We start from the raw sequence: 15224 nt of genomic DNA, 5'->3' as shown, positions 1-15224 counted from the left end.
AGCTGAGCAGCCCTGCTGCTCAAAAAGCCTACCTCTGCTGCCGATTTCTAGGTCCATGTCACCATCTCCCAAGTCTACCAGGACCTGGGAAATGGGGGGAGGGGGAAGAATTTGTTTTAATTGATACATTTCTGATTCAAGTTTTAAAATCTCAAAAAATGTTGGTAAAAAGCCAAATAAAGGCGATGGTTATTGGCTTTATTTATCTTTGCCATATATTTCCAGGTTTTTAGAACCCAAACCCAGAATTCACTGATAAAAAATTGTGCTCACCCCTATAACCTATAGGGCAGGCCTCTGACAATGCCTCTGTGAAAACCATATTGTGTAAGCCATAACCCATATGCCTCTGTATAAACAAATTGACTGTTTTCTGGGTTTTAGAGACAATAGCTTGTATCACATTGCAAGGTGGAAATGTAACACATTGCTTCTGATGAACTGGTACATGGCATCCTAATGTAGGGTTAAGGAGTTGCCCTTTAGAATTCTATTTGTAGGCACAGCTTTAGAAAATAATCCTTGATTCTGAGTTTCCTTATAGGTCACAGTTTCGTGGTGCTTTCCCTGTCGGCTCCACTCACCTTCTTGTGCAGCGTCCCTCTGGAGGGCTGCAGAGACCCGCCCACGCTACCCTGTGACCTCTGGAGGTCGTGCGAACGGTCCCTGAGCCTCCACCAGCATACTTCATGTCTGTGGAGGTGCGTTTCCGCACATGTGCGGAAAGGGCCCAAGCTTTTTGGGTTGGATCCTGTAATCTGTCATTAGAAAACGCTGACTATTACAGACGTTTCTCATATTCCCCTCCCCCCCTCGAGTAGTTCTTTCCAACTCAAGGAAAGTCTATTACCGGGATATGGTGAGTCTTCAAATTACAGTTGAACGCAGCTTCACATTGCAGGCTATAATCAGCATAATAAATACATGTGCGTTCTTCAGACGATCTCTTCTCCCTTCTGGCAGTGATACGTAAGGATAATATAATGTGAAAAATGTAGTTCATACAAGTATTTCACTTTTCTTTCCTACAAAGGCTGTAGGACAATATGCCATTGGTTTATAGCCTGTGCTGACTGAGAGAATACACTGTGTGTTTATACTCAGTCAACATTCTGATATTCAGCAAATAAACTAATAATTACTTGTGGCAGTAATCAGTATACTCATACACAATTTAGCTTTATTTTTCTGAGTGTACTTAGTATTTTGTATGGACAGTTCTCATTCATAGGAGTTAGTCTCAGGCTATGTTTGTTTCCATTTCAGGAGAGAAAGAACAGACAGATTATTAACAATACTTAACTTAAAAGTAAAGCTCAGCTGTCACTCCTGTGGGCTTCTGCAAATACCTGACACAGATAAGAAGCTAATTATAAACAGCGTCAGTGGTTAATAACTCTGCAATATGTTTGTTTTTTCCTCACATTAGGTTGCTCCATATTTGACAGAAAAGTCCTTAAATTACGAGCTTACAGCCCAATCCTAAACATATTTACTTGGAAGAATGTCCCTATCGATTTCACCAACATTGCCTTCCAGATACACAAGCTTAGAGCTGCTAAGGAACTGTAGTCTTAGCAGAATTATCAAGGCAGTGATTGTACTGCAAATAAAAATGTCTCTTGTTGACAGTAAACATGCTTTGAAAACAAATTTGGGGTTGAGAGACACTCTTTAGTGTTCCTGAGCTACGCTAGAGTGCCAAGGATCACTTTTAATTGTTTAAAAAATACCTTGCCCTCATGTGCTTAAATAAAATTTTGAAAAAGGCAGTGAGATCATAAGACTGAAAATGCCTTGTTGTGTACTTTTCCTGTAACACTGAATAACTTATATTTATATGTGTGTGATAAAATAAAGAACTGAAATTGTACACACTGATAGTTCTTGTGTTGGGATACTCATGGCACAGAAAATTCACTTCATTAGCAATCTGAGATTCAGCAAATTTTCAAGAAGCGGCTATTCATTTTCTGTGTGAAAATTCTTAAGCACAGGAGAAATTATGACAATTATTATTTTGTATTCTCATGCAATAGATCTTTAATATACGGAACTGTCTTCCCTGGACTCACTCAACAGGACTTTTGGGCAGGTAGTTTACCCTTGGGAGTTTCTGTTTCCATTGTGCACAGAATGTGCAATAGACTCCTTAACACCTGATGTCTGTGACACAAAATCTGCTGACCTTGTCTTCAAACATGAATTCAACGGCCCATTTTCCCCCAGAAAAGTCTGTTCTGCTCACTATTGTTCCTGAAGCTTAAGGCCTTTGGCTCTGCAATTCTCCCACATTACTCTGTCAGAGTCCAAGTCAATTGACCTTCAGAGCTCAGTAGAAGGGTTATCTTTCCTCTGAGGCTTTACTAGAATGTTTCATGGGAGATGGATTTATATGTGACTGGTGATGAGAAACAGTCTGTCTGTATTTCACCTGTGAAGAGCTCAAATTAAAAATGTTTTTGGTTTCAAGTTGTAGTGAAGCTGGTTGTTTTTAAAATCAAATGATCCTTCTCGCTTTCTAGCTATGTTTAGTTAGTCCTATTTTTGCAGCACTTTTATGGCTCCCAAGGTAATTATGTCAGATTTGTTCTCTTGCTTTCTCTAGTCAGATTTGTTCTCTTGCTTTCTCTACTCACTTGTTTATACAGTTAGTTTGTTCCACAGAGAACTGTGTGACTTTACTTACATTACACCATAACAAGTTCAAAAAATTACCCTTGCCTGGGTAATAGACACCCTTGCGTTAAAACTGAGGTTCATCACTGTCAACTTCACTGGGTATTTAGTATAAATTTGTTCCTGTTTGGAAGGTGTTTTTTTTTAAAAAAAAATGGTGCTTCTACCTTCTGGCTTTTCCCTGGCTTTCCCATGATATTATGTAAACTTGGTTTTCCACAGTTTTTTTAGGAAAGTTTACAACACATCCAGAATAGTTGATGTTTGGAGGGTGAAGTTGAGATCTTTCCTGATCCCATCGGCATCCTCTGTCCCTATGGCAGCCATTCTCTACCACCACCCTGAATCATCAAGGAGTTGGTTAAGAAGTCCAATCTCTGAAAGGTTCATCTAACTTAGGAAGAAATTAGTTACTCATGGAAATTTTAGGTCTGGGTCTGGTAGTAACTTAAAGACCAGCAAGATTTTTACGGTACAAGCTTTCGAGGGTCAAAGCTCTCTTTGTCATGATATCTGATGAAGGGAGCTTCAACTCTCAAAAGTTTACCCTGAAAATCTTGTTTAAAATAGTTAAAACTGACATCTTAACGAATCCAACTGCATGCTTTTATAGTATTAAAAGTCCAAACAAAAATTATTTATGAACAGAATAACTTCACTCTAAGTTGCTGTACAGTTGCTGTACACATCCGTTGTGCAGTGCTATCAGTGTTTATGTCACTTTGGAAAGTAGCTATTAAAACTGTCTCTGATACAGAATAATAGTGTTGGGTCTTCACATGCAGCAAAATTGTTGAATGTTCCACTTTATGTTGAAGGAGCTCAGTTCAGTTATTTAATATTCTCCATGTAAAATAGCACTCCCTGAAATGTTAAAAAAAAATCAGTTAGGAAGATATGCTAAAAGTTTCTTCGGGAACTTTTTACACATCTGTACATTGAAGTGGTACAGTCTATTATGTAATTTCAGAACTCTATGTAATTTCAGAACTTTCACATTCCTACCTTATTCTGATGCATATAAAGGCAAGACACAATTCAAAATTAGCTATTGTGGACATAAGCCTTCCTCACCGCATTCCACAGGCTGGGTAAAGGAGCAGCAGTGGCGTAGGAGGTTAAGAGCTCGTGTATCTAATCTGGAGGAACCCGGTTTGATTCCCCGCTCTGCCGCCTGAGCTGTGGAGGCTTATCTGGGGAATTCAGATTAGCCTGTGCACTCCCACACACGCCAGCTGGATGACCTTGGGCTAGTCACAGCTTCTCGGAGCTCTCTCAGCCCCACCTACCTCACAGGGTGTTTGTTGTGAGGGGGGAAGGGCAAGGAGATTGTAAGCCCCTTTGAGTCTCCTACAGGAGAGAAAGGGGGGATATAAATCCAAACTCTTCTTCTTCTTCTTCAATATGAACAACAGGTGGCCAGATCTTTTCACTTTAAATAATCTCCATTTAAAAGGTAAAAGGACCAAATGCTGCTAAAACAGCTGTTTGCTGAGGCCAGCTTCTCCTGTCTCGCTCCCCATTCTTGGTCTAAAAGTAAAAACATACCTAAAATTCTGGGAGATATTTCCATTACTCATGGAATTTCAGGAAAGTTGGGATCATTTCAGATATCCTCAAGATAGCCTAAAACAGTGAATTCGGGGTATATTTTCAACTCAGGGGTATTCAAATCCTCACCTGTTATCTCTGACAGTTTCAGAGCAAATAGAGAGGCAGGCAAGTTTCCCTTTTAATGATCCTAAAGGGTTATGATGTTACTTCACCATTTTATCACATTATTTATCAAATAATATGTTTTCTGAAATTCCAGCTCTACAAAGCGCCTCAAATCTGTAGAGGATGAAATGGATAGTCCTGGAGAAGAATCATTTTATACAAGCCAAGGGCGGTCTCCAGGAAGTGGCAGTCAGTCAAGTGGATGGCATGAAGTGGAACCAGGTAATTGTAGCTGCTCAGATGGTTTTTAGAAGGCCTATACAACAGTCACAAATGCTCATTTTCTTTATTCCTAAATCTTAGCAGCTTAAAGCCTTACTATATATGAGACACTATATAGAAACAAAAAATGTTTACAGCTGTAGATGTTTTAGCCATATGTCATTTTTGTGTTCTGGGCAAGCAAAACTTAGTGTTGAATATGCCTTCAATGATAATCAAGGCTTCATTATCACAAAATAGTAGAGTAAATTTAGGTTGGTTTCCTTCAAAAAGAAATATATATTTTAGTTGTATTGTAAAATGACAGCAGCTGAATTATTATAAAAGGGGAGAATTATAAAATCAATTTAAATATTAAGTTAAATTGATTTAATTCTACATTGACTATACAGCATCTCCATAGGAAATGTTGTTTTATATATTTTAAAGTATTTGAAAGCTTGTGTGAATTATGTGTTATTTACCTGTGTTGTTGTACCACAGTTGGATTACTAAGATACCTTTCAAGTCTCTGTATTCTTGTACTATCCCTTAATTGAGCATTCCTATAAATATGTTATTGGTTGTCTATGGAACATTTGATTTTTTAAAAAAATTAATATTAATTTGGATAACAAAGGCTCCTTAGGTGAGCAGCAGTGGTGTAGTGGCTAAGAGCAGGTGCACTCTGATCTGGAGGAACTGGGTTTGATTCCCCACTCTACCACTTGAGTTGTGGAGGCTTATCTGGGGAATTCAGATTAGCCTATGCACTCCCACACATGCCAGCTGGGTGACCTTGGGCTAGTCACAGTTCTTTGGAGCTCTCTCAACCCCACCCACCTCACAGGGTGTTTGTTGTGAGGGGGGAAGGGCAAGGAGATTGTAAGCCCCTTTGAGTCTCCTACAGGAGAGAAAGGGGGGATATAAATCCAAACTCCTTCTCCTCCTCCTCCTCCTCCTCCTCTTCTTTTTCTTCCTCTTCTTCTTTAGTTTGTTGGTTCTGTGAAATTTTTGTTTTTTACTTTATTTTATGTTATACTGACTGGAAGAACTTCACATAGATTTTTTTTTCTGTGAGTTTACTGAAAATGGGCACAAGATAAAAAGATAGTTCATTCAATTGCAACATACCTTAGGAGGTTACTATATGACAAGAAAAATTAGTATTTTCCCATTCTAGTTTGATCAGGTTCTGCCAGTGTTTTTATAGCAGAAGATACAGAAGAAGTAACAAAAGGTGATTAAGGGAAAGTTCTACTAAATCTCTATTAATATTTCTTCATAAGAGCAGCAGATTTAATATTTTTTCCATCTTGCGTTACAAAAAGGGAAGAATGATAAAAGCCATTCAAAAGGAATACCTAGAACTTTGAAAGTTATTTGAAGATGGGATTCCATTGATACTTTTTATCTCTTGTGGGGTGAAAAATGGTGGCTGTGTAGTAGTAGCTTTCCTCTTCCTCATGGCCCCAAAAATTAGTGCTAGCAAAATTAGTGCTACCATTACACTGTAGCAATCATTTTCAGCTGCCTTTTTTTAAAGATTATCCAGGAAGGGAAAGTTTACTAAATACAGTGGCCATTTCTGCACAGCGGCAGGAAACGACTCTACACACAAAACCATTCGCATGGTCTCGTGTGGGCAGCGCCGAGTCTGCTGCGACCCGCAGAGACGGCTCCACATGGAGCCTCCCACGGGTCGTCCTATTCACCTACCTCTCCTCCCTGTGCAGCTCTGGACAGCTGGAGGGACACGCCCACACTGCCTTCCGACCTCCGGGGGTCAGACGGTAGCGTGAGCGTGTCCCTCCATCTGTCCAGAGCTGCGCAGAAAGTAGAGGTAGGTAAATGGGAAACTGGAGGAGCGAAAAGCAGAGGCCTCATGCTGGTGCACTTTGCACCGTGCTGGCAGGAAGACGCCGCTTTTGAAAAACCTCACTCGAGCAAGTTTCAAAAGCGGCATCTTCGCGCCATTTGGGGGGCGAACATGGCTATGCGAACAGCACTCCAGGGGCAGTGTTTTTACTGTCCCTAGATGCTGTTTTCCGCCTGTGCAGAAGCAGCCAGAGTGAGTTTTAAAAACGGCATCTTTGAACCTCTTGGGAGGGCGAGCACAGCACTGCTGTGATGCAGTAGTGCTAGCTGTGTGAACAGCGCCCCTGGGACAGTGTTTTCCGCCCATGCGGAAACAGCTAATGACAGCAACAATGTCCTACCATGCATGCTATATGAATCCTGAAATATTATTATGAATGAGAGCGTTTGTACCAGTATTGAAATATAGTATATTGTTATATCTTTAGGAACATTGTACCATAGACACACTTTTGTTCAGTTTTTATATAATGATAAAAATGATACAGTAACATTTATTCCTTCATGCCTGGTTGCTGTCTGTCAGTGGAAGTTTTGATTTACAGCAAAGAAAGAAATACTCCATACAAAATATCACAGATTTCTGCAAAGGTAAATTTAACAACATTGCCACCTCCCATGCTCAAGCAAGTGATCTTCATGTATACAAAAATACATGATTCATATCGGATTCATATAGCATTGTGTTTCATTCAGTTAAATGCACACATGCTCCTCCTTTAATTCTCTAACAGTATAAAATGTATGCACAACTCTGTGCCTTCTCTTATAGGAATGGAGGGAAGAAGGGCTAGGCCAGGGGTAGGGAACCTGCGGCTCTCCAGATGTTCAGGAACTACAATTCCCATCAGCCTCTGTCAGCATGGCCACCAGCATGGCCAATTGGCCATGCTGGTAGGGGCTGATGGGAATTGTAGTTCCTGAACATCTGGAGAGCCGCAGGTTCCCTACCCCTGGGCTAGGCAATATTCCAGTCATGAGGAAGAAGGGACATGAAGAACAAAAGGGGATAAGAGGGTACAGAGGCTCAGAACTTCTGTGTTGCTAGGAGGACAGTTGAGAACACAGAAAAGAGCTAAAATCTATACAGAAATTTTGAGTCAAACCTGTTTGTAGAAGTAAGAAATGTAGTTCTTATTTTAGCTAAAGTTAAATAAGACATTTTCAGCTTTTTGGAACCAATAAGTATTAATGAGGTCAAACTTACTATAATGGAAATATAATCATGTATTAGATAAGCAAAACTGCCTTCCCACTTTCTTTGAGGCAGAAGGCTAAAACCCCAAGCCTCTCTCACTTTTATATCTAATTATACAACTTTTGCAATTGTTTCATTTATCATTCAAGGACATCCTATCATTAAAGTGTCATTTCTACCTAAGAGCTCTTCTACTTATTTAAACAAACTTCATTTTTACGTGTACCTGCCATGTTTTGGAGATGCTTTTTCAACTCTGTAGTACAGCTTTTTTATATTTGGCATATTTTGTCCTTAGCCACTGGGTTTTGCATAGCAATGCAGTATATCACATATAAAAAAGCCATATTTGGGATTTTTTTTAACCTTTAGAAGGATAAAGTTCTAGAGGAAATGGCCACTGGATATATCCAAAAGTTTTGCATACTAGTAGAGAATTGTACAGAAGACCCTGTAGCCATTGAGCAGTATTCCTTTTAGCAATACAGCTTTGGACTATTGTTGCAAAATGCAAAATGATTGTTGAGATTATTATGCACTAGACCAAAGTGAACAAAATGAGGTGAAGCTTTAAACTTTTTTTTAGGTTCACTGTTGTATTTCTGGTAAAAAATCTAACCTACCTTTCCTCTCAATCAGGTCAGGGTGATTCTCTTACCACCCTGTTTTGTCATTACAACAATTTTGTGATGAATATCAAGCTGAGAGGGAGACATTGTGCCAAAGTGGCCTAAGAAGTTTCATGGGTGATGGTGGAATTGACACCAAACTTGTGATTACTGTAAACATATAGAAGCTGGTCCTCTGGTACTCTATTTTTGCTTGTGAAAGGGGATTAATGTTACGGAATCCCTCCATTCTCAGAGTGTAGAGATGAATTTTTGGCAGTCTGTTTTCTTCAAGTATACCATTAAAATATTTGATTCTATCTTCAAGGATAAATTTCCCACAGATTTATAAGAAAATAAATAAGGGAGATCCTTCAAATTACTCAAAACCATACAGTTGTATCCTGCTTGAAAGTAGTACATCAGATTGGAGACCCAAAATATATGTTAACAGTACCCCTCATAGAAGATCAGTGTGACTGCATGCTGTCAGGGGTGGAGTAGCCACAGGGACATATAGGGTCATATGTCCCCGGGTGCCCGCCACATGGTCACATGGGGGCGGGAGATCACTCCCCACACTCCTCCTCCTTCCCCCAGGCAGCCCTCCTCGACTTGGGACTCTTGGCCCAGCCCAGCTGGGTGGTAGACAGCAAGCAAATGAGGAAAGAGGTAAGACTCGGCTGCCCCCCCTGCCAGGCCCTACTCTCTACCTGCCCCACCATCACCTGGAGAGCCATCCACTGCGCCCTGCCAGGCAAGCCTTCCCCACCTTCCCCCACCCGCCATAAGCCCTCCCTGCCTTCCCCCATCCCCAGCAAGCCAGCGGGCCCTTCCCTGCCACCCCACCACCTCTACAAGGAAGCCTGGGCCCGCAGAGCAGCTCCGTGGGCCCTTCCCTGCCTTTCCACACCCACATGAGGAAGTCCAGGCCCATGGAGCAGCTCCACAGGCCCTTCCCTGCTCCCCCATCCCTGCAAGGAAGCCTGGGCTCTGCCACCCCTACCCTAACCTACAGCTTCCCATCGTACCCCCACCCAAGCCTCATTTTCTAACCTTCTCCCACCCCTACCCTCACTTTGCTTCCCTCCCCTACCCCAATACTAACTCCCAACCTTGCCCACCCTCTTATTCACCTACCAACCCCCCAGCCACTTTCTACCCTCCCCTACCCCAATCCTAATCTTTCCACCCTTCACCCACCCCTAGTCACACCTTCCAATCCTCCCCAACCCAATCCTCACCTTGCTAACCTTGCACCCACCAGCCCTCACCTTGCCACTCTCCCCCACCCCAATACTAACCTGCCAAACCTCCCCACCTTCGTACTCAACTACCAACCCTACCCCAGCCACATTCTCCCACCACCCAAACCCTTTCAACCCTCCCCCACCCCAACCTTCACCTTGGCACCCTGCCCCACCCCAACACTAACCTGCTAACCCTACTCGCCCTCATGCTCTCCTACAACCATATCCCACCCCTAACCACACCTTCCACCCCACCACTCTAAGTCTTACCTTTCAACCCCCCCATGCCTCACCTTGCCACTCTGCCCCACCAGAACCCTCATCTTTTTGACCTCCCCCACCTGAAGCCTCCCATTCCACCCTCTCCCAAACTTCCACCCCGAGCGTGCCCTTTCAACCTTCCCACCACCCCAAGCCACTCTGTTCCATCCTCCTCCACTCCAGCCCTCACTTTGCCACCCTCTCCACACCCCACTCCTCTGCACTCTTTACCTATCCTCACCTTCCTTCCTACCTCAAGCCACACTCTTCAACCTGTCCCACCCCCAAGCCACACATGCCCACCCAGGTAAGTGTCACACCTTGAGCAAGGTTGAGGTAGGGGCTGCTACAGCCCCACTAAAGCCTATTGCTGGGGAGGTCCTTCTTCTTCTACCCTTTTCTATGGACCATTGCATCTCCCCAGCAATGGGCTTTGCTGCTAGTAGATTGTTTGGCTGGGGTGAGGGAGGGCAGCCACCCATGGGTGGGAGAGCAGAAAACTCAGCTTTTGCCCCAATCTCCATTTTTCCTAGCTACGCCTCTGCATGCTATGCCTACTCCATAAAAATCTCCCATCTCCAGTGTTGCTATAGCAGTTTTTGTGGTTTTTAACCAAACTCATGCACTCCATTCCCACAATTGCACGTGAGGTTGTGGGAAGAAATTAGAGTTCAATGACTGTTACTACAACTGAAGTAATTTCTGCAAGTAAGCATGCATTGCCTCATTTCTACTTTGGACGTGATATACCAAACAAAACACAGCATTAAATTCGTGATCTTAATACAGTACTCATGAACACTTGCATCCATTTATCTGCACTCCAGTGTGCTTGGGGAGCTCTCAAGCCTAAAAAGGCTGTAGTCTGCCAGAAAAGATGAATTTCCTTTTACCACAGGAAGACTCAGGGAAGTAAAACAAAGCAGACATGTAGTAAATTATTCCTGCTTTTCAAATACTTCTTGCGGTATCCTCCTCACCATTACTTTATCTGAGCACTTTCATCACATAACTCTTACTAGTGGAGAAGAAAAGCAAGAGGAGATAAGTATGCTTGGTAAGAAAAGTGGCGTCAGTCTCTAGTTTAAAAGTGGCGTCAGTCTCTAGTTTATATTCTGGCACAGTTCTGCATTGGCTCCATTTTAAAACTAGTACGAACTATTAAAAGTAAAGGTAGTTCCCACCAGGTCATTACTGACCCATAGGATGACGTCACATCATGATATTATTACATACCCATAAATTCAGCTAAAAGCTCTTGGCTTCAGAATTTTGTTTCATTTTAATCTACTATAATCAAACACACTCAGTGAAGTAAATGACATCAAACGTTTACTTTTCCCTTTCAGTTTTTTAAAATTAAACTGCATTGTCTAATCCTACACAGATGTGGTATTTAAATTACGTAGTACTTTCAAAAACGGAACATAAAGTATTGACTTCACTTGCAAGTTCCTTGAGTGTGACATAAAGATCAAATTGATTGATACATCTCTTATTAATTCTAATCTAATCTCTTAAGAACATAAGAACATAAGAACTAGCCTGCTGGATCAGACCAGAGTCCATCTAGTCCAGCATTCTGCTACTCGCAGTGGCCCACCAGGTGCCCTTGGGAGCTCACATGCAGGATGTGAAAGCAATGGCCTTCTGCTGCTGCTGCTCCTGAGCACCTGGTCTGCTAAGGCATTTGCAATCTGAGATCAAGGAGGATCAAGATTGGTAGCCATAGATTGACTTCTCCTCCATAAATCTGTCCAAGCCCCTTTTAAAGCTATCCAGGTTAGTGGCCATCACCACCTCCTGTGGCAGCATATTCCAAACACCAATCACACATTGCGTGAAGAAGTGTTTCCTTTTATTAGTCCTAAATCTTCCCCCCAGCATTTTCAATGAATGCCCCCTGGTTCTAGTATTGTGAGAAAGAGAGAAAAATTTCTCTCTGTCAACATTTTCTACCCCATGCATAATTTTATAGACTTCAATCATATCCCCCCTCAGCCGTCTCCTCTCCAAACTAAAGAGTCCCAAACGCTGCAGCCTCTCCTCATAAGGAAGGTGCTCCAATCCTTCAATCATCCTCGTTGCCCTTCTCTGCACTTTTTCTATCTCTTCAATATCCTTTTTGAGATGTGGCGACCAGAACTGAACACAGTACTCCAAGTGCGGTCGCACCACTGCTTTATTATAAGGGCATGACAATCCTTGCAGTTTTATTATCAACTCCTTTCCTAATTATCCCCAGCATAGAGTTTGCCTTTTTCACAGCTGCCATGCATTGAGTTGACATTCCCATGGAACTATCAACTAAGACACCCAAATCCCTTTCCTGGTCTGTGACTGATAGCACTGACCCCTGTAGCATGCATGTGAAGTTTGGATTTTTTGCCCCTATGTGCATCACTTTACATTTTGCTACATTGAACTGCATTTGCCATTTCTTAGCCCACTCACCTAATTTATCAAGGTCCGCTTGGAGCTCTTCGCAATCCTTTGTGGTTCTCACCACCCTACATAATTTGGTATCATCTGCAAACTTGGCCACCACACTACCCACCCCTACTTCCAGGTCATTTATGAATAAGTTAAAGAGCACTGGTCCCAATATGGATCCTTGGGGGACACCACTCCCTACATCTCTCCATTGTGAGAACTTCCAATTTATACCCACCCTTTGTTTCCTGTTCCTCAACCAGTTTTTAATCCATAGGAGGACTTCCCCTCTTATTCCTTCATTGCTGAGTTTTCTCAACAGTCTCTGGTGAGGAACTTTGTCAAAAGCCTTTTGAAAATCCAAGTAGACAGTGTCCACTGGTTCCCCCTTATCCACATGTCTGTTTACACCCTCAAAGAACTCTAGTAAGTTTGTAAGACAGGACTTGCCTCTACAAAAGCCATGCTGACTCTTCCTCAGCAGGTCTTGCTTTTCTACATGTTTAATAATTTTATCTTTAATGATAGATTCTACTAATTTACCAGGAACAGATGTCAAACTGACTGGCCTGTAATTTCCTGGGTCCCCTAGACCCTTTCTTAAAAATTTGGTGTGACATTGGCCATCTTCCAGTCTTCAGGGATGGAGCCTGATTTCAGGGATAAGTTGCATATTAATGTGAGAACATCAGCAATTTCATGCTTGAGCTCTTTAAGAACTCTTGCATGAATGCAATCTGGGCCAGGGGATTTGGTAGCATTTAGTTTATCAATGGCTGCCAGAACTTCTTCCTTGTCTACCACTATCTTCGCTAGTTCCTCGGATTCACCTCCTAAGAAGCTTGGTTCAGGTGCAGGAATTTTCCTCACCTCCTCTTGGGTGAAGACAGATGCAAAGAATTCATTCAGCTTCTCTGCAATCTCCCTGTCATCTTTTAGCACACCTTTTGTTCCTTCATCATCTAACGGGCCTACCGCTTCCTAGCTGGCTTCCTACTTTTGATGTACTTGAAGAACTGTTTGTTGCTAGTCTTGATGTTCGCAGCCATGCGTTCCTCATAATCCTTTTTTGCCTCCCTTACAGCTAACTTGCTTCTCTTTTGCCACCATTTGTGTTCTCTCTGGTATTCTTCATCAGTTAAGTTGGACTTCCATTTTCTAAAAGACATCTTTTTTTCCTAATAATTTCCTCAACCTCCCTTGTTAACCATGGTGGCTTTCTTTTGGACTGGGCGCTGCCTTTCCTAACCTGCGGAACACATTCCAGCTGAGCTTTTAAGACTGTGTTTTTAAATAACCTCCAAGCACCTTGGACATTTTTGACTCTCTTAATTTTCCCTTTCAGCTTCCTGCACACTATCCCCCTCATCTTTGAGAAATTTCCCTTTCTGAAGGCAAATGTAACTACACTAGCAGTTGTCACTTGTTCGCATGCAGAGATACTGAATCTGACAGCATTGTGATCACTGTTCCCTATCGGCTCAACAACACTGACTTCCCACACCAGGTCCTGGGTCCCACATAGAATTAGATCTAGGATCACATCTCCCCTGGTTGGTTCTACAACCATCTGCTCTAAGCCACAGTCATTTAGCATATCCAGGAATGTTCTCTCCTTACTATGACCTGAACATGCATTTTTCCAGTTTATGTGGGGATAGTTAAAATCGCCCATTACCACGACATTTTTGCTTTTGTTGGCCTCTCTAATTTCTTTTTCCATCTCAGAATCCTCTTGTGCACTTTGGTCAGGGGGACGATAATATATTCCTAATGTTAAACTATGCTTCACCCCTGGTATTGATATCCACAGTGCTTCTGTAGAGGAATCAGCTCCCCCTGCATTGTCTATTTTATGTGACACTATGCTCTCTTTGATGTAGAGGGCCACCCCACCCCCAATACGCCCGGTCCTATCCTTCCTGTAGAGCCTGTAACCTGGGATAACAGCATCCCACTGGTTCTCCTCATTCCACCATGTCTCTGTGATGCCCGCTATATCAATGTCCTCCTTCAAAACTCTGTACTCCAGCTCCCCCATTTTAGGTTGAATGCTTCTACTATTAGCATAGAGACACTTGTATACTCTGTCCCTAACCTGGGATTTATGTGTTTTGCCCTCTAGCCTTTTGTAGACACTATCACTTATCACATTGCTATGCTCCACGCTTGTATGTGGTTGATTTAGAAAAACCTCGCTCTCTGTCTGCATCCCCATAGATACTGTATTCCGAACTGAAGTCACCTCAGCTCCTGTCGGCTTTCCCCCAAGGATCAGTTTAAAAGCTGTTCTGCCACCTTTTTAATGTTGAGCGCCAGCAGCCTGGTTCCTCTTTGGTTAAGATGAAGCCCGTCCCTTTTGTACAGGCCTGCCTTATCCCAAAAGGTTCCCCAGTTCCTGACAAAGCTGAAACCCTCTGCCTTACACCACCTTCTCATCCACGCATTGAGACCCTGTATCTCCGCTTGCCTAGCTCGCCCTGCGCGTGGAACAAGTAGCATTTCGGAGAATGCCACCTTGGGGGTCCTGGATTTTAACCTTTTTCCTAGCCGACTAAGTATGGCTTCCAGCACCTCCGGGCTACATTTCCCAATGTCATTGGGACTATTGGGGACCACAACTGCTGACTCCACCCCAGCACTGTCTAACAGCCTATCTAGACAGGCGTGACATCCGCAACCTTCGCACCAGGCAGGCAAGTCACCATGCGGTCATCACGCCTCTCACAAACCCAACTCTCTATATTCCTAATGATCGAATCACCCACTACAAGGAGCCCCCCACCTCCCCGAGGGGTATCCTCAGTGCGAGAGGATATCTGACCACCAGCTAAGGAAGGGGTCCCATCTAAGGGAGCATCTTTCCCCCACCTCAGACTGGCACCCTCCGTCACCCAGACTCTCATTCTCCATGACATCTGAAGAGATGTCACCTTGGGAGTGGGACCCGGCTGCTAGGTCCCTGAAAGCCTCGTTTGTTGCCCTCTCTGGCTCTCT

At 43.0% G+C, this 15224-nt stretch overlaps 1 protein-coding gene across 2 annotated transcripts in view; it reads left to right on the top strand.

The window, feature by feature from the left end:
• The window catches only part of NFIA (nuclear factor I A), a 620753-nt gene that overhangs the window by 495971 nt on the left and 109558 nt on the right, over positions 1-15224 (top strand). For both annotated transcript variants that reach the window (XM_048495977.1, XM_048495978.1), the window contains exon 6: positions 4493-4620. In XM_048495977.1, coding sequence (XP_048351934.1) covers positions 4493-4620 — 128 coding nt within the window. The remainder of the gene's footprint in view (positions 1-4492; positions 4621-15224) is intronic.

This window comes from Sphaerodactylus townsendi, linkage group LG05, assembly GCF_021028975.2.
Source record: "Sphaerodactylus townsendi isolate TG3544 linkage group LG05, MPM_Stown_v2.3, whole genome shotgun sequence".
NCBI classification, from domain to species: domain Eukaryota; kingdom Metazoa; phylum Chordata; class Lepidosauria; order Squamata; family Sphaerodactylidae; genus Sphaerodactylus; species Sphaerodactylus townsendi.
The sequence above is the reverse complement of the archived record's forward strand: the minus strand, read 5'-3'. Positions and strand labels throughout refer to the sequence as shown.